At 45.1% G+C, this 22,482-nt stretch overlaps 1 protein-coding gene across 1 annotated transcript in view; it reads right to left on the reverse strand.

Annotated features, from left to right (window-relative positions):
* Positions 1 to 20,613, reverse strand: part of PDLIM1 (PDZ and LIM domain 1) — a 31,056-nt gene extending 10,443 nt beyond the window's left edge. Inside the window, exons 1-3 of the mRNA XM_010163681.1 lie at positions 20,467 to 20,613; positions 11,329 to 11,413; positions 1,580 to 1,770 (exon numbers count right to left, since the gene is read on the reverse strand). Coding sequence (XP_010161983.1) covers positions 1,580 to 1,770; positions 11,329 to 11,413; positions 20,467 to 20,534 — 344 coding nt within the window. The 5' untranslated portion in view covers positions 20,535 to 20,613. The remainder of the gene's footprint in view (positions 1 to 1,579; positions 1,771 to 11,328; positions 11,414 to 20,466) is intronic.
* Between the last annotated feature and the right edge of the window lie 1,869 nt (positions 20,614 to 22,482).

Genomic DNA, 22,482 nt, shown 5'->3' on the forward strand with positions numbered 1-22,482 from the left:
GGCAGCTGGAATGCTGTGTGAAGGGAGAACCTACACATCCTGTGCTTGTGCACTGGGGAGACGACAGTGGGTGTTTAATGGCAGGGTGAGGCCCCTGGCTCTCATTGAAAACCAGCAGCAATTCATTTGCTTTTGATGACTCTGTAAACAAAAGTGTATTAGTGTTGAAGGGTCTCACAGTCCCCCCAGCATTCCTTTGCAACTTGCTGTGTTTCAGCAAGGCAAAGATGAAAGCGATGTCATGTACCCCACTTGCAGCAAGGCTGGCAATGGCCCTTCCTGCTAGGAGGAGTACAGTGAGCCACAGCACTAGAAGAAACCCCTCTCTTTGCTGATCCCTGCAAGAAAAAGGGATCACGCACAAGTTTCCAGCCAAATATACCTAGCTTTCAGGGAGTGCCCTCACCTGGACGGGACTCCAGACTAGACCAGAGGTGGTATTTGACTGCCAAATGGTCCCATTAGGCTAACATAAAGTCAGATGTCTTTTGTCTTTGGTCTGCCTTTGCTCAGCCCCTGAATGAGGCTGCTGAGGGCTAACAGAAGCAAATGAGGAACAAACATCTGTCACCTCGTCTGCAGCACTGTAACTCTGCCTAGAAGGGCCCATGCTGCAGACTGGGCTGCCAGTGCGGAAAGCTGGTTTCAGTCAGGGGCAAGTTTTCAGGCCTGTGTTAAACCAAAATCTCAGGTCTTTGTGCCCTGCAAAAGCAGAGGCTGAAGTTACTCTTGTTTCCCCATTCACAAGTCAGGTATTTAGTCGAGTATCACCTAAAGCGCTGTTCTTGCAGCTTTTGTTGTAAAAGTGGCCAAAGTTTTCCAGGCAGTTTGGTACTGCTATACAGAGACTTAGGGCAGTTAAGCAACTTGATGAACACAGCCAGAAAGATTTCAGAAAGCTCCTGATTTATTGCTTCGAAAGAAAAAAGAGGAACTCTGGATTTCTGGGAAAAAGTAATGTCTTTGGTAGAAGCTCAGATGCAACCACAAAAATCAACAGGCCCGTTTAAGGTTGGGACTCTTTCCAATCCCATATATAAAATAGCTCACATGGGTATGAATGTTTCAGCTACTTTTTAAAACTTCTGTAAAAAATAAGGTTCAATAATAAAAAATAGAAAGATCCACACTTAGGCAGAGCCTATCTATGAATCCCAGGCCAGCCAGGAACGGGGACACGTGTGCTTCCTGCGCTAGCTGGTACCCTTCCTGCCCAGCATCGCCCACAAAGCCAGCACAAACCGCTAACTTTACAAAGTGCTCCTAAGGAGCTATCAGGCACCTGTTCAGACCAGCGGGCTGGTATGTCACGCTGAGTGCACGTGGAAACTGCGTCGGTCTCTGCTAAACAAAGAAACACAACAGCATTAATTTCATTTCTGCACCTCATGAAACATTCCCTGCTCCTCCAAGTCCTGCCCCTGGGAACCACATCCACGTTCGTGTCTCTGCTCCTTCCCTTGCCCTGAAAGAGAGCTTTCCTGGGTTAACAAATTGGTGCCCTTGCAGCAACCTCACGTCTCCTGGAGCCTTCCCCTGGGGGCCTGGGCAGGGAGGGAGAGGTGAGGAAGATACTTACGGTTTGGTAGGCTCCACGACCCCAGGTGATGTCTTTGACTCCACTGCACTGTTGAAGGTTTGGATGTTCTCTGAGGAGTAGAGGCCTGCTGGGCTGTTGTACTGGGCAGTGATCACTCTGGGGGCAGAAGCCGTGGCAGCAGTGAAGGGCACCGCGCTCCGGTTGTGTGCACTTCCTATGTGCCTTATTTCCTGCATGCAAAGGAGTAAAGGCAAAAATCAGAGGTGCTCAGGCATGCAGGTGGGATGTGACAGGGCAGCCCAGAGCAAGCAGCCACCGCAATGGTGGTCTTTGCGTGTGGTGTCAGCTGAGGAGCATGCGACCAGGACCACCAAAGAAGGCAAGCGCGTTCCACATGTCACAAGGGCCCCCAGCCCAGTCCTGGATGGCTTCAGGCTGACCTTCAGGACATTTTAGAGTTGACATGTCAGGAACATAAGAGCTCAGAAACACTGCCAGAGTTATTAGCTCAAGCTGACACATACCTGTGAGCTCCTGATTTTAAGTATTCCTTGCAATTTCTGAAAGCAGGGCTGATTTCTATGGAAAAGTGAAGATGAGGTGCAGAAAGAGAAGCACTCTTCAATGACATCTGAAAGTTTGTCTTTCCTTAGATAAGTTAAATAAGACATGAGGTAAGACTCTTCTGAATCACAGGCAGCACGGAAAAAAAGAAGAAATTTCTAAGCCCCATCAACAGTTCAAGGAATCAGCAGCCTTGGGGCAGAGATGATAACATCCAGGGCTTATTTCTCCCCAGAGAAGACACTTGACCAACGCAAGAAGAAAGCACACTGGGGGCTCACTAGAGAAGCCAGAAGAAAAGACTAACATTCACAGAAACAGTTGAAATATTCTGAGCTAAAAGATGGCACAAAAATGCACATTTTTAAATGTTTCAGCCAGCTGTAGAGATTGGGAATGGCTTCACTACAGTGAAGTGGCTAATGCCTAGAGGCACAGGATGAAACAGGGCCCTTAAATGCTGGGCCCATGGTTCCCAGCTCTAATTAATTCAACTGGTTCCCCATCCCACTCCATACAGGTGCTAACTTCTACAGCAGTGAAGTGGGCCTTCACTGCCCGCTTTGAACATCTCAGGGCATTTGTTTGATAGAGCTATAGTTACAGGATAAACACTCACTAGAAACAAGGATGACTAAATTCCCCTACAGATTTTTCTTTAGATCACTTTTATGTCCCCAGATTTCCTTAGGCGGCTGGTGAGCATTCCCAGACTGACAGATGGGAGTCATCTTACTTCATGGCACTCAAATGCTATTTATGGCATCAAGCACAGCACAGGATCCCTCAGAGAAGGGTGGCATAGATCTAAATGCAGTCATGAGTTGCAAGTCATTTGAAATCAGTGGGGTAGCTCAAAATGTTCAGGTGTGGGGTGGCAAGACTGCTCTCCCGTGGCTGTATGGACATCGGCCACGAAGCTTTCCCACACACCAAAGGAAGAAAGACCCTGGAGTAATTAGCTAATCTCCCTTTGTTGCAATCTCATTCAGAGCACATAATAGTGCTCATAAAAATAGTCTTTCCCATGGCAGAAACTGTGGATTTTAGCAAAAAAAAAAAATTACTTCAGCCTCTGTATCACACCATGGGGAAAAGTATCAGTGATCTTATATCAGCATTAAATACACAAGTTAGCCCACCATTTGGAGGCCACAAGTAGGAGAGAGTTTCAGATGTGCACATAAATAGTCAGTTTAATGAAAGACAGAGGCAGAAGTTTTAGTCTAAAGGATTTATACTCTTAGGCCAAAAAGGCTCAAAGTTGAAATCATGTCACAACCTGTACTGTGGAAACATTTAAGTATTAACCAAGAATTAGAGACAGGGAAGTAATTTAGAGTACTTTTTTAAAATTCTGATTTCTTAAGAAAGTAAACTGCCTCAATTATATACTCCACGTGCATGTGAGCATGTTCCCACCCCCAGCAAGGACCTCTGAATCTGACAGCCAAGCCTTTATCAGTTTGACAGTGATGGAGGCCTCAAGGATGTTTAAGTTCCTACAAGTGTTGAGAAAACAGACAACCAGATAGAGGAGAGCCAGACGTGAAACTGAAGCCACATTAGTGCTTTGATTCCAAGAAGTGCAACGTGCACTCAGGCAGAATCCCCATAGCAGACTTTGACCTACTTTTGGCCACCAGGTAGGTTTTCTGCTGTGTAATAATATCCAAGACCATAAATGAAGCTTTCAAAAGTATCAGGACATTTACAGTAGCTCTCATGTGGATACCACTGACTATATGGGTGTTTATAACAGGCTAAATAAATATCAGTGCAGATTAGATTAGAAAAAGCCCATCTGAAGAGCAATGTAGATGGTGTCTACTCTCAGACAATGTCTGAGAGTATACAGACAACTATTACAAGAGCAGTAACTTATTTGGATAATCTGAATTCTCCAGCACTTCCTGTCACAATGGGCAGCTCTTCATGCTTGATCTGTGGAAGGAATTTGCAAAGAACAAGTGCTTTCATGATCCTAAGGTCAAAAGATAACGTGTTCTCACTGTCAAATGTATTTACCTAGGGATTTGCTGGAACTGCCAATCCAGGCCCTGTGCTGTGCAACAGTTTTGTCAAAGCCCCAGCTCCTGGAATCACGTGTTTATGTGAGAGTCTCTGACTTAATACTGGGGAAAAAAAAAAAAAATCAGAACTGTGACACTCCCAAAAACCTGTCCACTAGCAGGCAAGTGATAAATGCTAGTATGAAACCACTGCATGTGTGGGGTCAGCACCTGGTTTATGCAGTCAAGATGCTTGGGGTTTGCAGTATCTTTAAGGCTGTGGCATTCTTGGGACTGACCCAAGGAAAAGGGGGCAAGCAGCATTAAACAGCATCCCTGGCTGGGGCACGGACTACAAGAGCAGCAAGCGATAGTCTGTTTGCAAAGGAAGAACTGGCAGTCAGGCACAAGGACATGCTCTTATCCTGTCAGAGCATGACGCACTCTTTATTTGTCAGAGCACGGAGGAGTGTGACTAATATTAGATCTTTTCAGAGACATCTTCAGTTGGCATCTGCAGGCAGATACGGAAGCGCTTGCCTCACCCTTCCTGCAAGCCATGGCGCTGCCTCAGCCCCCTGACGCCGGCCCTGGCTGCAGTCAGAAGTGAGCAGGAGTACCGGCAGTAGTTATTTTGGTCTGAAGCTGGGGTATGGAAGCTCCCAAGCCTCCAGGTAGAATATTCAAGAGCAATATTTTACCACTATAAACTGATACAATGACAGTTAAATTGCTTTGTCTGCACAGATACCAACCCTTGCTCCCCTCTTTCCTTTGCAGAGCTATGTCTCCAGGGTGGCTGGCAGAGTGACTAGCCCAAGCTAAAATGAATTAGCAACTGCACAAACCTTTCTGCCAGGGTGTTGCTTTTGAACTTGGAGAGGTCTCATCTTGCTTCACTTTCAAAATTAAGCCATTCCTCCAACAGCTCCCTCTCTACCTCCTCTATAATAATAAGCTCCAAGTGACTTTGGAGCACAATTCCACGTGCTCCCAAGTCCTCCAGGCACCACTGCAAACTCCCCCATCCCAGAGAAAAAGCTGTTTCCCAATCCCAAGGACAAACAAGGTTTGCAGGACCCCAGCTTCAGGTCAAATACACCAGTCTCCTGCCAGATGTGGTTTTTGGGTGTTGGATGTTAGAGTGGCAGCAGCCCTCTCCAGGGGCAGATGGGGATGCTGCAGGCGCTGCACCACAGCCCTTACAGCTGGGTGCTAAGGGGCTTCCCCTGCCAACCTCGGCCCTCCTGGCAGTGAGCCACCAGCTGCGGTGCCAGGCTGCAGGGACCGGGAAAATGTCCCTGCGCCAGGGCAGGAAGCGGATCACCATTTCCTACCGCACTGGCTTCAGGCTGCGTCATGGGAAATTATCTGGGAAAACAATGGCCCCTTCCTCCCTTTTGTCCTGCTTGTGCCAAGCCACGCTAAGCAATGCTGAAGCCCAGCCCATGAAATCCCCACAGCTGCATCAGCTGCCACCTCCATGCCCAGGGCCAGCCAGCGGCTGGCAGCTGTTTCTTCCTTGCCATGGACCAGAGATGGACATGGCTGCCACCGTGGGACTTGCTTGTCCCAGGAATCAGGGCATGGGACTCCAGGGCAATTCCCAGCTGTCAACAAGGCAGGCAGGTGGACAGACAGCCCAGGATGAGCCATCTCCATCAGCTGAGCTCGGACACATCCCAGGCACCAGAAACACAGAGCCACCCAGAAAACTCCATGGCCCCACATGCTCACGGGCAGGTTAGGGATGGTCTGGGGTAAGGGTGGGCTCTTGGGTCCCATCCACTGCACAGTGACGTGGCCAAGGACATTCTGGCTGCACTGACCTCACCACCAGAAACAGGAAAAACCTGGAAGCTTTTTGTACTTGCTAAACAAACTAAACCAAGGTGTGAGGGGTCAGGCACTCCACTCCCTGAAGCAGGGTTTTCCTCTCCCCGCAGCACGGCCTGAAGACAGCTGGCAGGGCTGGAGTCTCAGAGGAGCTGCTACTGCCCCACTGCTGCAGCACCCCGCTCCCCTGCCCCCTCCCAGGCCACCTCCCCACGGCCCCCTGAGGAAATGCAGGTCGAGTACAGAGCGAGGGGCTGCTTGAAGCCACCTAAACCTTGTTTCAGGTGCAGAGTCGTGATTTAGACACAGACATGCAGCTACTTCCTGAAGCTCCAGCTCTCAGAATCACTCTGATCTTATGTTACAATTAAAAAACCATCAGCACCCAGGCTCTGCGGGGAGAAATGAAAGTCCCCGCCCCTGAGGAAATGCAGGTCGAGTACAGAGCGAGGGGCTGCTTGAAGCCACCTAAACCTTGTTTCAGGTGCAGAGTCGTGATTTAGACACAGACATGCAGCTACTTCCTGAAGCTCCAGCTCTCAGAATCACTCTGATCTTATGTTACAATTAAAAAACCATCAGCACCCAGGCTCTGCGGGGAGAAATGAAAGTCCCCGCGACCCAACAAGCCTCGAAAGCAGCCCAGCGAGCCAGCAAAACCCACTGGCCCACTGGGCCCCAGGAACACAGGAGGTTTTTGCACCCCGAGTCAGAGACCAGAGGCGCGGGGCGGGCGATCCTGGATTGCACACCTCGAGAGCCACGCCAAGAGGAAACAAGATTAAACATTTCCCAGTATAAATGTTTACTCAGCTCTAGGAACACAGGCCCCTGACCAAACCTCAGCAAATGAGAGCACTCTGGTCCCACTGGCAGGGAAGGAGAGTGGAGACCAGCAGCCAAATCCGTCCCCAGTCCCATCATTGCCCTCACAAAGCTGCCTGGGGATCAAAGGCCATGCTCCTGCCCAGCCAGCGTGCCAGGGAGGAGGTTGCTCACACCAAACATGCAGCAACAGCTCAGGAGAGGACATCTTCATGGCAAATTCTACCCCATGCTATGTTTCATCAGCTGTGATCACAAGTATTTAGAAGGGCCTTTACTTTCACCTCTTCCTTTGTTATTGTTTGGGGTTTTTCAGCTATGGAAAGATCGTTTGCAATGCTTTGAAATCTGGTTAGAAATTAGGAAGGGTTTGGGGTTTTGTTATTGTAGGGGGGTAAAACAACAAGGCTGGCTTCCCACATCCTCTCCCTCCGCGTCCCCAACACATTCCACATCCATGCAGTAACGCCTTTTAACCAAAACCAGCAGGTTGTGATATGCCAGAGCAGTTCCCTTGTTTAAAATGCGATGTTGTTACTTTATATACATATTGCTTCATGCATTGCCCACACAGGCATGGCCTTATCAAAGGCCAAGCCAGCCACACACCCAGTTTCTATAGCCCCTGCCTTCTCTGTATCCAAGGAGATAAAATACACAAGACGGAAACAATGACATCACTCTGCAAGGGTGAGGAGGACAGGGCAAGCACTCTCAAGAAGCCTTGGGAAGACAGAAGTGGCTGTCTGTCTCTGTCATCCCACAAATACCATGATTTCATGTGTGAAAGCCCATATCTTCTGTGGCTAAGAAGAGCTGATCTATCTGTCTCAAACCAAGAGACTTCACTGACATTCTTGAGGGGGTGACATTAATACCTGTGCCTCACTACAAATGTGGTATGTGGTCTTCAGGGAGCTGCACAAATTTTCTGGAGACAGTCCTGGTGTTCAACTGCCCTCAAAGCTAGTCTCTCTTAGCTTATTCCTTAAATGAGCTCACTCAGCTCAAACAAGAGACCTAGGCCCATTAATCTCAATGTCCTACAAACACAGGGTGGGGAGGGGGGACAAAACAAAAAAAACCCTCCTACTTTCTCACACAGAGACCAGGTCTGACAAGACATGGCACAATCTGAGGGATAAAGAGTTTTATAGTTTATTTTACCAAGGGGTAATAGAGCCACACACACCAGCACATGAATCTGGAGCTTAATCCCTGGTCCAGGGTCAGCAGAGAGCATGGCACAGTCTGAAAGTTATGCTGGCCTCTGGTCAGTGTCATAAGCATTAAAATTACCTTAGTCACCAAGTAACTTGTTCTCTCTCACTGCGGCCACTTTTCTCAAGAAACATTAAAAGGGAGAGGCAGACATGTTATTTTAATCTTTCCCCACTGTGGTGAGGAAAAGCTCTCGATGAGAAAATGACACAGAGACTGCCCTTAGGATCTGGGTGAGAAGTGCAAGTGAAATAATTGAATAAATATACTAATACAACTCTGTAATTTCCTTCCCATAATGTTGCCATGGTCACACCCAAAACAAAGCTGGCTCAGCGGCTGAGCCATCACCGTCAGCAAGCTGCTGCACCTTTTGATGAAATGTGATTTTGTCATCACTCTTGCCTCAGTTTAAATTAATTTTGAAAGATGAAGATAATGGTGATGAAATAATAATAAGGCTGTAGACTCTCTCATGGGGAAAAGTCAGCTTAGACAATGAAGGCAGTCTGGAGATTCAGGACTTTGGGGAACACATGGGTTTATTTTCCAGAGACGTATAAAAGTATCTTGAACATGCATTCCAAATAAGGGAAAAATATTTCCACAGGACGACACAGCATTTCACCAAGTATCAGCCTCCGAAAGTATTACAGAAATAAACAAATAGTCCATTTCAAATGGGGTAAAAAAATGTGTAAGCAGTGACCTTAAAATATGTAGGTAGTCATACAGTTCTTAGGACAAACAGAATTAATTTATTTTGCAAGATGTTTTGCAAAGATCTAGTTATTTAACTGCACCAACAAAATGGGAAGAGGAAAAGAAGGTGAACAAGTGTTGTGAGAAATTTTAGTTAAGATAATGAAGGTAGGAGGGGCAACATCAAACCATCTAATTCTAAGGTGGAAACTTATTTGAATAACTGCACTCTAATTTCTACAGCAAAGGTTTTAAAGCTTTTTTTTTTTTGAGCGTGAAGTAAGGCTATTCACATGTATTATTATATTTCAGCATTCAAAGGGCTTTGTGCAAAACCAGCGAGAAACATTAGAAGACCCTGGGCTTAAATGAACCACTTGAACTGAGTATGTCCTGTTTTCTTCGGCAAGTGAATTAATAAGTGTTCTGCACAAGATTGTTGCCAAGGAAAGCAAATATATTGTTTTCACTGGCGGGCAACTTAAAAAAAGCCTGAACAGCTCAGTATTGCCTTCGAAGATTCGGCTCTACTCACAACTTCTAACAATCCTGTTGGAAAAGCAGGATCAGCATTTTTGTGGTAAAATTCATAGCAGTTTACCCTGCTGGTATATGTATGCACAGCATCTTCTGCACGCTGCTGCTGCTCATCTGCAGCAGGCCTGGCTGAAATCCCTGGTGATGCTGCAAAGACACAGCCCCACACTGACTTGGCCAGTGCTTGCCACAGCTCTGGCAGGAGCTGGCATGCTCCACTGACTTCATGCTCCAAGCAGAGACCTCGCCACAAACCTTACTTGCTGCAGTCAGCTACTGAAAAAAAGAAACGGGTGTGTATTTAAAAAAAACAAACCCAAAAAACCCACCAAAAAACCTCCAACCTACCATCTTAAAACTTGACGGTGTTCATGACATGTTTTTGGCACAACAGACTAGGATGTTCAGGAACTGGTAAGCAGTAAGAGTAAATGGGAGCTTGTGGTTTGGAGACACGATACCTCTTCCCTCATGCAGCCGAGTTCCTCTGAGTATGCAGCAGGCAAAGCCCTGTGCTCTGAACAACAGCAAGCCCCACTCACACAGGCAACTGCAAATGACTTAGTAGGCTTCATTTTAGGGAAATGAAGGCAGGCAAGACATGTATGACAGCCTGAATAACTCTCAGCCAGCATAAGGGGGACAAAGCCTAATTTTCAGGCAACAGTTGTCTCCTAGTACAATATTAAGACAAAAGTCACTGCTCAGAGATAAGGTTTGCAACAGGAATCTCTCCACAGTCAGTTGTACCACACTTACAAACTGGCAGCATTGGGATAACTACATAATGGCCAGAGCTAGAACCAGGATTAGGACTAAGGTTAGGGTTTAGGAGTGGATATTCTCCACCACCAGGATTATTGCTGATTCTTGCACAGTCTGACCTTCATGATGCCCTTTATTTGGACTTTAGAAAGCAGTGCATGACTTGTAAGTAAAAGACTAGAGTTACGGCTAGTTCTTTTCACCCTTGTTTCTTACTGAGTTGCAGCAGGCTCCCAGAAACAGTCCAGGGCTGACTCACATACACTCCACCCAGAGGGCAGCTGACTAAAAGTAAAGCCATTGATTAAGGTTAAAACTGCCATAGCAGATGAGAATGCTGCACTGCGTTCTTGAGCCACGCAACACAAAGCAGCTTGATGTGAAAGGGAGCGTGAAGAGATCCCAGGCCAAGGTCTGGGCAGGATGTTACTGCACATGTGCTACCTCAGGTTCAGGTGCTTTCCAACCCAGAAAGATATATTAGTGCTTAATTAATTACAGAGTCAAACTACTTTTATCTCTATTTATTTTGCTAAAAAGACTCACATGGGATGTGTGCTAGGGCCAGAATCCATGTCACTGCTCCAGTGAAAATCCAGATAAATGCCATTGATTTTAGTGTAGTTATTGTACATTTTTGCAGTGTAATCCTCTAAACCAAGCCCAGGCAATGCTCTTGCACAGGTCACTGTTATTACTACATTTAGTGGACAGAGGCAGCAGACCAATGAAGTAAGATTATCAACAGGTTACAAAACCAATCTCCTATACAGAGGCTGCAAGATGTGCCACATAGATAAAAATGTAAAAGGCTGGTGTAGTTCTCTTCCACTTTCTCTACAGCTAGACTGCTAGTAAGAGCCTGCTAAGAGGAAAGAAACCAAAACAACAAAAAACCCCAACAGAAAACACTGTAAGAGTGAATCATTTTCCTCCCCTCAAAACCTTTTTTATCTATAAAAATCAACAGGATTAGCAACAGTAGCAATGATTTATTGAGCCACACCTCTACAGTGCCTTCTGTGCCCTATGGTACGTGTGAGCATGTAGATGACAGGAGAAAATGCCTCTGATCCAAGCAGCTTACCCTTGGCAAGGTATCCAACTAGCTCTCCACAGCAGCAGGCTTCTCACCATGAGGGGGGGAGTCTGTCTCTCAAGGTTTCTGAGGGATGCATGATTTCCAGGAGGCATGGGGAATGGCACTATCCCCAATCCAATCAACAGTGACACATGCTCAGCTCCTTGGAGGTTCAGGCTAGAAACCACTCTGAAGTTGGACAGGACTTGGTGGGAACAAGAGCATGCAGATACTCCATTACTTACCTGTGGCTGAGAGGCCAGATTCATCTTATAAGGATGCGTCTTTCCTTCCTCATTTACAAGTGGTGACCAGACTTTTGACTCTGTTCTGCAAGACACAGATTTTGAATAGTTAATCTGTTTTCATCAGTGAGCATCACTATTGTTATTAAAAGACCTGAAGTTAATAAATTTCCCAAACATTTCCCCAGTCTTTCATACATAGCACTATCAACGTCAGGAGGAATCTAGACAGCCTAATTTTAGGCACATAACTTGGATGACTTAGTTATGTTGTATGAGGTCCTTGGAGAAAGACAGGATCTCAGCAGTGACTGTCCTGGCTTAACCTTTAGACTCCACCAGCAATACATCAAGCATGGTCTCCAACCCAGGCAGCAGAGTTGGGGGTCACCCAACAGCAGAAGCTGGAGATATCGCTTAGATGCAGATCTTTTCATTAAGTGGGACAATTCATATTACTCTGTGTTTCAGCTTTTATGGGTAGCCGGGAAGAACAATTCTTGTCTGTATTGACTATAGAGAGAATATTTTGTTCTTGAAGTTTGGCTGCTTTGGATAAGCTAGAAATATTTTTTGGTTTGGGTCTCCAGAATTTTCTTCTTATTTATACAGTGGCATCCATGCTGAACAAGCGGAGGCTTTTGGGAATTATTGGAAAAAACAAATGGGGCCAAGTCTGCAATGAGACTAAGAACTGAGATGACATAATGTATCAGAGAAAGTCTACATAACATTTACTGGTCTGTGGTCTGACCCAATTACTCACAGCAGCTTGAAATACAAGTCAAGATCTATGACCAAAACCATTCACTTTTACCACCATCATTCTGGAGTTCTGCCATGTCCCGAAGAACTTCAGAAAAAAAATGGTGAGGAAGCAGCAAAGTGCTTAGATTTGCTTGATATACTTTGTGAAAAAAATACACTACCCACATATCTCAGAAGTACAGACAGAAGTTAGCATCTCAGATGAACTAGACAGTGCCACTTTTCCCAGACTTTTTAGTAGTAGGGAACGAGTGGCTGCAGTACTGCTGAATGAAAACCATTGTTCAATGCTAAGCATTTCATCACACAGCAACCAGATGGCTGATAAACTCCTAGGATGAATTTTTAAAACCATGTCCTGTTTTGACAGGAGTCCTCTGTGGAATCTGCAACTGCAGATAGATGTACTTCCCAGATATTTGTGAATCTAGGGCCAGCTACAATTTCAGTACTAAGCTGGCAAAAGAGAAATGCTTCCACTGAGAATTAAGTGGGCAACTGGAAAGAGACTGTGATCAGAAAAGGCTTATAAAGCTGAAAAGGATGTAGAAACAGGGTGTAGAGCTACCCACGATAAATTCAATCTGGTCTACACCATTACTTTAAAATCCCTACAATGTCGGGACATTTTTTAAACAGTCCAAACTTAACTGTGATGCATATGTATATCCCAGACATTTACTGCATAAATAGTATTTTAATACATCCAGAGAGTAGCTCAGTGGGAGGAGATGGGAGGCAGCATTCTCACTCAGGGTAGAGGATAAATTTTATTGACCTATTATTGCCTCTGTTGCACTCTGGACTTTACACAGAAGAAACCTGAATGAAATCTGCTGTGCTGTATCTCCTTTCACAGGGAAGTACAAAGACACAGGTCACACCAGATATCAACTTCTACAAGTATTCAGGTACAGCAAACCTTTGACTCCAGGCTATTATATCCTGCAGGCCCAGCTGCAATGCTGATGTCCGACAACCTGTGCCACCCAAATCCTGGCATCTGGTGAGCTGGGGGAAACAGACTAACAAATATGAATGTAACAGCTGCATGAGATCAGACCTATGCCAGTCTGATCACTATCTTGTCTTAACAGCTGCTGTTACTGGATGCACGACATACCCCAGATGAGTATAAAACAACCATTCCCTCCTTGCTTCTGGCGACCTGTGCTTTAAAGTGCCTGAGGAACTAGCAATTTTACCCAGAGTATGGCTATCAAGCCTGACAAATTCACAGCCTTCTCTAAGATGGATGTATTTTGCACTTGAAGTCTGTTTCCATAGAGTAGAGCAGCCCCTTGACCAATGCAAAGCTTTATTCCTTTGAAGTGTTTGGAGATAAGATGTGATCAAGTTTCATCTCCTCTGGAAAAACAAGGGACACAGCAAAGTATATGGAAATCAAATACCCTGCCAGCCAGGTTGCAAGCAAGTGGACATTGGCTGGAGATGAAAGAGCAGTTCAGACAGCATTAAACACTTCAGCTGATTTCTAGCATGAGGCATCTCTCAGTTCTCACTAGCAGTGATCTTAGTACTTCTGAGGTAGTATTTTCTTTTACAGTAGTTTAATATAATCAGATTTCAGAAGCACCAAAAGGTCTTATTCAGACTGAAAATTTAAGCTTAGAGCAGGCCAATGTATGAATATGGAGCAGAAACTTCCCTGCAGGCACTTGCTTTCATCCCACTGCTCAATTCAATGCATTTGAGGTGACACAGCACGTCGGTCTCCAGCACAGGGGGGGCAGCTATGGCAAACTACTGCAGCCAATGGGGGGTTTTGAGCAGATTTTTCTCCCTTTTTTATTAGCAAGGCAAAAAGCTCAAGTTTGTTTCCCAACCTGCTGCCATTCTGATCTGTCACTGGATATAAATGGAAGCAGCAAGGTCACCCCAGGCTTTACTTTTAATCTAGTTTAAAAGTTATCCAAACAGAAAGGTTAAATAGCCTGTGCGATTGTCCCTCTAAGGCTGGGAGGATAAAGCTTCCCTTTGTCTTCACAACAGCTGCAGCAGAGCCCTTCAGCCACTCTCACAACCCATTTATGGCCTCAGCAAAGCTACAAAGAGGAGACAGCTTTGCTCTCCCTGGCTTTGCCAAGCAGAACGTTCAAAGCACGTGCCCTGTGCCACCACACTGCCTGGGGAGCCCACAGTCTGCGTGTCATTGGTAGGACCACTATGGTCCCAGCTCTCAGCAAGAGTTTCCTGGCTCTGATCCTGGTGTGAGTCTCTGCACTTTTACTGGTGTGGCAAGAAAAAGAAAAATAGCACCCAAAAGTTCACCTTATGTCCCACTGCTGGCCTAGGACTTATTTTTTGAAAGGCTGAGAAGTGTGGTCACCAGGCACAGACAGTAGAGCAGATCTGGTTAGACTCACCATGTTGGCATCTTATCTATATGTTCTCATATCTAATTTATATGAAGCAGAGAATAGGCATCAGAGTAGAGAGATCAAACCCAGCCTTGGTGATGGTGCCTTCAGTTCACAGCAGGCTGCTACAGGTAGGACTGTTGTGGCTTTCTGGAGGATTTTTTTCAAAATTTGGGAGAGAGGATCCCCAACCACAAAACCACCTCCAGGCTCCCCTTGGTAAGGCCATATCCCTGCCACTGAACATGGCCATGCTAGCAGGGCTGACAGACCTGGCTCTCCACCAGTGCTGAGGCTGGATGTCCAACAGCCTGCTGGGGAATCCAGCACTGTCTTTGGTGAAAGACAGCAAGTTTGGACATCCCCATAGGATCTCAGACTCCTGCTTAAATTGATAAATATTTATGTTATAATATGGTTTCTTATGCATATTCTTTCAAATGGGACTTCAGCAGAGAGCAACACCCAGTGCAGAAAGAGAAGACAAAAACATGACACAAACAAGCTTGGGAACAAGTGCCAAGCAAATTAATTGCAGGCACATGAATATACAAACCTCGTCACATTTGCAGTTTACATTTCCATGCCGTTTTCTTACTACAGGAGAGAGAGCAAACAAGACAGGGCTGTGGAATGAGCCATGCATTTGCCATTTCATCCAGGCAAAAACCAAGACCCAAGATTAGAAATAAATTTCTCTGATGCTAGTTTGGATGGGGAGGTACTGGTAGGAAGGGGAGGAAGGAAACTGCATGCAAGTCAAGGCAGAAATCTGGAGGTGTGTTTATGAATACAACATTTTTCAAGAAGCTTAGCTCAAACATGGTGTAACATAAACATTACAAGAGCCTAGATTTTGCTATCAATGCTTTGAGTGCAGAGCTGGGCCACAGCTTCAAGGGAAAACTCAGAGTTGGAAAATTAGGGTCTAATTCTGTGGGCCAAGAACTGTAATAAGTTCCATAAAGAAGGCACATTTACGTTCCCATTTCAAACACTGGGATGGACACTACTAAGATACTAAAGAAGCAAATAAACTTGTAAAGATTGAAAAGTTTATTGCACAACACAGAGTTTGCTAGCTGAAAACCAAGGAAAAACCTAAAGAATTCCTCTTTCAACCCTCCCTGCAGTTTTATACAGGCATTTAAATAATGTTTAGAAACTAACTACAAGAGCTCTCAGGCTACCACGAAGGTACCTTTTAATCAGCCTTTTAGCTACAACAGCTGCAAAGTACATGGCCTTGAATTTAAACATGAGCAGTCACTTTTAGCAACCATCCATTAATGGACACGCTCACTTTGGCAAGCAGAACTGTACTTGGGCTTCATACAGCCTATTGCCAATACGAGCAGCAATGCCTGTCACAGCTTCCTAGAGACAAGAGGCCTCAAATTAATGTCTTCATGCACGGCCCTCTGCTCCTTGCATTTCAGGTGCCTCTTCACACAACCACTCAAAACAAAAGGCCAACTCCGGCTACACAGAAGAAGCAACAGAAGTTTATCACAAGCAGTTTCATTACTTCTTTTCATTCATGGAATATAAAACACACCTGACTGCTCAGACTCACACTGTTCTTCCACTAGGCAGCTACAGAGTTAACTATTTTGCCTTGCTGAAAAGGTTGTAAAAACGCAACAAACGCCAAGCTTGACTTGCCAAAATGCCTTTCAACGTGCCAATCGTTAGTAAAAGCTGCTGGCATGCACCCAGGAGGGCTGGGAGCACCACACTAGCCATGGAGAGGCTGTGAGCTGCCGCCGAGAGCCAGGCAATGTGCATGCCCTTATATAGCTGCACGCAGAGCATCAGGCTTTTCCCAGGGCCAAAAGAATTATTAGTAAGATGACAGAGCTGGAAAACTCTTCTTGGCAGGGAAGCAAAAAGCAAACCTAAATAAGTCCACCAACTTCCTAGAACACAAATTTGATCCTATTGTGCAACTATTCCCCACAGCTGAGACCTGGGAAACATGTGGAGCAAGCAAGAGTACAACCGAACCTGCCAAATAAAATGCAGGTGGCATCACACACACGCTCTCTTCTTCATAAGCATCTACACGTGATCCTTTCTGACAATGCATTTAACACGTGCTCATAGCCGAACTGACTTCCATGATCCTAGCACTTTTCAAAGAACAAATACATAGCTTCATTCCTTGGCATCACTTCTAGCAAAGTAATTGGAAATAAAAAGAAGAGCAGCTGTTATCAAAGACTCAAGATACAAAACTTAATTTTTCCTATGAATGGAAGAGGCTTAAAAATCTGCCTGTGAAATTTCGCAGTTTAGCAACCAGGTGGTTTTGAGTTGACTGAAGCACAGTGTGTGCTGTAGGTCAGTCTTTCTGCATGTACTGTACAAAACTATGGTGCTGAGCTTCATTTTACATCGGCAAAGACAATAATGGAACCTTTACTTTGGTTTCTTGGGAACTAAATTTCTAAAAGCACTCTCTAGTCTGAAACAAAAAGCAAAATGAATGAACAAACACAAGCTCAGGAAAGAGGAGGGAGCTGCTAGACACACTAAGCTCAGCAAGAATTTGATGTATGCACCAACGTTGTTGAACATCCACTTTCAAGGCAGAAAACAAACCTTTCCAATTCTGTTCACATGTCAGACAGCAAAGTACCTGGCAGTGCCACTTAGAAAAGCATATTCAGAGAAAGCAATTTGTGGCTAGGTTTTAAATCCTAGGAAATTAACAGATTTGCACCTTTGGGTGAAAAAGCAGACCAGGCATGTTTTCTTCAGCTAGTAATTTGATCCATTTTTAATAGTGACATGTGTTAGACTAGATTTCCTGCCCACAATCTGATCTGAAATATTTTTGGACTGTTACCATCGTTAAGGAAAACACCGAAACAGGAAACATTGGAATGCTGTTGATATTCACAATCAAGTACACAGTGCAAACAGCATTTCCTTTACCAGAAGTGTTTAAGTCATTTCAATTATCTACATTTACACTTCTCTTAAATCATCGTTAGTACAGCCAAACATTAAGACATCTTAACTGCTTGGCTACTACTAAAAAAGAATAGGGTTGCATATTTGCAGAACACACATATGAAGTTTGTTTGGGTTCACAGAAGAGCACAAGGAGATAAGCATAGCACAATACTTCCCTAAAACACTCTCCCAGCCTCCAGCTACTTACGGTGTAAAGGCTTTCTGCAGCAAAGATACTGCCATGGTATATAATATCCTTTATAGATTTGTCTTCCATTAATTCACTCAGTCTCCTCTTGAACACACGTGCACTTTTAGCATTCACAGCACAGTCACAAATGAACTCTCCACTGTCACAACAGTGTTGATTCTTTGGTGGAACTGAAACATCTGATGTGAGCTCAGATCCATGTCTAAAATCCCTCCTGGCATGACCTTGCTGCTGCTCTGAATGCAGGTGAGAGTATTTTGCACAGGTAATAATTGAAAAGACTAATCATTTAAAATTCATCAGATATGAAATATAAAATCACTAAGGATTTATGTGTTCACAAGACATCTCTACAGTGGTGAGAAGGACTAGAAGATTTCTCACTCTGGAAAACCTGGCACAGCTGGGCACATGCTCAGCACCAGCTGGGTGCAATGCTCCAGCCCATAGAGCTGCTGCCCTGTCAGACCAGTGGTCCTTGCCAGCACAGCTACTTGGTACAACTGATTCAGCTAATGAGCTACAACTGCAGAGCAGAGACCAAACCCCAAGAGGTGGTAGTAGTGAAGTGCAAATAATATACTTTCCACTTCATACTCAGCCAACTGTTTACAGAACTATTTCAACAGAGAAAAAACTTCCAGCTTTGACCTGATCGCATTGTCAGCCTTCATAACTATATGGTCAAGCCTTACAGACAGAGTTTGGCCCACCAAGGTTCAGGAAGCACAAGCCATACCACTTGGCCAGGTAGCACTCATTTTCCAAAGTGCCTCCCACCCTCTCCACCTCCATAGCAATGTTCTTCCCTTCTTCACAGAGGACGGCTGACCACCAACCCACAGTCTGCTTTCCTTACTCATTTCCTCTACCCTACGCTGAGCAGAAAGATGAAGCCTGGGCTTTAACTGTTTTAAAATGCCTTCTCTGTCAGCCTTCTAGACCTCCTCTCAAGATCTTCCATTTTAAGGTTTTGACCTTAGACTGCAAAGCGAAAAAGGGCTCTAGCCTCAGCAACAAAGACTACACAGCATCTCTGACCACCAAGTCCAGCTGCATTACAGGGACCAATTACAGGGACCCAGGAGGAGACAGGTTGGCACTAGGGATAAAATATTCTCAATAGAGTACAACCAGGAAAGACTACATGATGCACACTACTGTCTTTTGGCATTAAAAAAGAGCCTTCTCCTCTGAGAAAGCCTTCTGCAGTATCATATTGCCCAATACAAACATCTCTAGCAGCTATCAAGTCTCCAAACAAGTAAGCAGTTCTTCCTGAAGCAGAACTTTACCCCAAAGGAGGAAGACCAAAGACTTAAAGTCCTCTAGAATCACCTAAAATAGATTTTACATAGACAAATGGTAGCAATATCAAACCCTAAAGTGGGTAAGTAGTCAGATCACTGATTTCATATCCTTGCAGTCTTGACACTCTCCCTAGCCATGTCAGCAGCACTCATCAATCAGTACAGCAGCAGAAGTGTCCACCACACACTCATGCTACCTCATTGAAAACGGGGTCTTGAAAAGAGTTGAACTGCGCCAAGTCAAAGCCCCTGCACAGTTCTACACAGTGGCACATCCAGCTAGAAATCTCTCCCTGGGCAGTTTCCACACCCAAGGCCAATGAAACATGCACAGGGTAGCTATAAAGTTAACGACTTTGTAATTAACATTAGCAAACACATTTTACAGACTCAATGATCTGTAAGAGTGAGCTTGCCTGCAGGCTGAAAGAGCCCTTGCCTCCCCTCCTCTCTCCCAGCCAGAACCACATGGCACTGGTCTGCTAAGTCAAGCAGCTGGTTATTTCAGAGAAGACAGGGAGCACTCCTTTGCAGGAAAGATTACAGGCTGCCAAGTTGGAGGCCAGTATGAGAAAGTCTGGGGCTAAGATGCTCCTGCAATGCTCATCACCCATTCACACTGCCTGCACTGTGCTCCCTTCCTCTCTCTGAATTCCCTCAATGAGTTGTCAGGCTTTTTTTGGCCAAGACCCATCACTTCTTCCTGAACTGGGAAATGCCTGTTGAACTACTGGCATTATCTAAGCTACAGTAAGAGATTTCTCTTTATCACAGAAAAGCCTTGAACAACTGAACTACTGTGTCATTTAAGGCATGCTTTTATACTCCTTCTGAAAGCACTTCCCCTGCATCTGCCGTGAAGTTGATGTATGATCTCTCTGAGGGAAGGTGGCCACAGGAAAAACTCACTCCAAAGCAACTAGAAATGCCACGCTGCATCTACCATCTGACTTCAAGAAGTGCTGGTACCCACAGCTGCAATTCAAACCAAGAGGAAGGCTAAGTCCCCAGCACCGTAAAAAAAACCCAGGCTCCAGTTCTTTTAAAAAGCAGTGGGTCAGTGCAAAGCAGACCCCTGCCTTCCCAGCCTCCATTTCTTCTCTGTACAAAGATGGCCCAAGAACAAAGCATAGCTGGGGACAGGAATGAAGCTGTCCACTACTCTGCAGCTCAAGATGGTAGGAAGGCTGAAGCCAGCCCATGCCACTGGTGACAGAGACTGTGGCTCAGCTATCACCTTCCTTTTGTTTTCACAAAGTGCAGCAAATGCAAGCAGAATTAGGATTAAAAGCTGAAATGCAGTTCCCTATCCAGCACCTGGCCACACAAAGCACTGAGGTCACATTGAGCAAACCAACCACAGAGGTCTGCTGTCAAACCAAAGCATAGCCACTGCCCACCTCATAAACCAAAGCATAGCCTCTGCCCACCTCATAAACCAAAGCATAGCCTCTGCCCACCTCACATCCCTCCCTCTCCCCATCCCCAGTCTCACTCAGCAACGTACCTGCTGACTGTCAGAGTTAGTTCATCTGTGCAACCCTTGATTTTGTTCTGCGCCTCAAGGTGCGTCATGTTATCTGTGTTCACTCCATCAATGGCTATGATCTGGTCTCCTATACACAAGTTGGCTATCGCAGCTTTGCTTCCTGGAGTTACCTAAAAGAAAACAAAGAGTGAATGGTCTTTCCAGGGAGGAGCTTTCCACAGCAACATCTGAAAAACAGTTGGAGCACTCATGGCTTCTCTCACTGGTACTTTAAGTAGAGAGATGAAAATTAATGAAAGTAAATCTTCAACATAAATCAGTCTGGGTCTCTCAGATACTCCTTAATATTAGTTAGGGGCAAGATTCTGTTTTGGCACTCACAGAAAGAAATTTGGGGAGGGGAAAACAGGTAAGTAACAAAAATTGTATTTTCTCTCAAGGCAATTGGCTTTGTGCTAGAGAGTGAGAACATACAGAAAGCAACTCTGTTCTTTGCTGGACAGAGAAGTGCTCTCTGAAACAGAAGGTGCTGAGAACAGCCAGGAAGTCCGAGCCTCTAAGCACAGAGGTGACAGAAAAGAATATCAGAGCAATACAGTCAATGCCAATCACAAACACATCACACTTGTGTCACCATCTCATTTGCTTCCTTCCTTGGAAGAAAAGTTTGGGCTCAAGACTTCTGATTGCTTCTTTAGTTGTAATAAACTGGTTTGGCACAGGAAGAGATGCTCACTGACTTCAGCAAGATCAATCTCAAAGCAGTGCTTGATGTAACAAGCAGACTGGAAGGGAGAAAAGCATCAGAAACTTCATATTTAAACCACAATCTGACAATACTTTCTGAAGAAGTAGAAGCATCATCCCCAGCCTGACCACAGCTCACCTGGATACATTCTGCCACATATATCCATATATATCTCCCTTTCCTCTCCATACCTGATGCTTTGCTTCCCATATACACCTCTGCACTGATAAAGAGGTGCTGTGCTCTGCCTGAGAAACGAGTGATGGGAAGGAGCTCAGGTTAATCTCACTGAGATCCCAGACAGAAGACACTCTGCAGCAATGCCATCGGTATGATACTCTTAATGAAAAAGAAGGTCTCAGCTAAAACTTGGCATATTCAAGCAAATCAACTAGACAGCTCATTCATTTTCCCTACTTCTGCTAAAGAAGTGTCCTCTTAACAAAAGAGACCTCTTTGAGCCAAAAGTATTGCCTGGGCAGAGGGCGAAGAATGTCACATTTGTTTGTGGCTTTGCAAACACTACGAAAGATTTTGTGCAGTTTTAATGACTTTGTGGAAGGAGCATAATGATTACTGTGTGTTTTCATCAATTACTTAGTAGGCAGAGGAAATGAGAAGAGTGGACTGCTCCCAGACATGAGTACAGATTAAAACATGCCTTGCAGCTGAGACATACCTACTTTATTAGTCCATTGCAACTGGCATTCATGCTAGTTTCAGCATGCTGGAAAGCAGCTGGGCAAACCCAGAAGAGCTGTCAGACATAAATAAACATTGTTCACAAGATTTAGGGAGCCCTCCTAACGTGGGATTGGATGGCAAATCATTCCCCCTAGGGAAATGTCCTCCTCCTAGAGGTGTCACACATTAGCAGCAATCACTGCTTTCCCTGGGCCAAAAACGTCTCCTTACAGCAGTAGTGGGATATTTTTCCTAACCAGAAGTAAGATCACAGATGCTTTTCCTTTTTCACCTCTCTACCAGGAGTATTTAATGGAAAAGGGAAGGATGCAGATTTGTTTCACAGGTGTTTAAGCCAAGGTGCTCAACATTAACCCAAAGACCTTCAGATGGGCCGACCAATTAGTGCCTGCCTACCTGCTCACCACTTTCAATGCTGTAAGCAGACTACAAACCAACAGAGGAAGTGCAAATGAAAAGATCAGACAAGCCACCAGATGGATATAAAAAATCTGCTTTAAATGTGAAGATCATCGCCTCCCAAGCTGCAGCCCACAGCTGACTGGTGGCCTGCTGAGACCACCAAGTGCAGCCTGCTACCA

Source organism: Antrostomus carolinensis, unplaced genomic scaffold (genome assembly GCF_000700745.2).
Source record: "Antrostomus carolinensis isolate BGI_N321 unplaced genomic scaffold, ASM70074v2 scaffold25652, whole genome shotgun sequence".
In the NCBI taxonomy this organism is placed as follows: domain Eukaryota; kingdom Metazoa; phylum Chordata; class Aves; order Caprimulgiformes; family Caprimulgidae; genus Antrostomus; species Antrostomus carolinensis.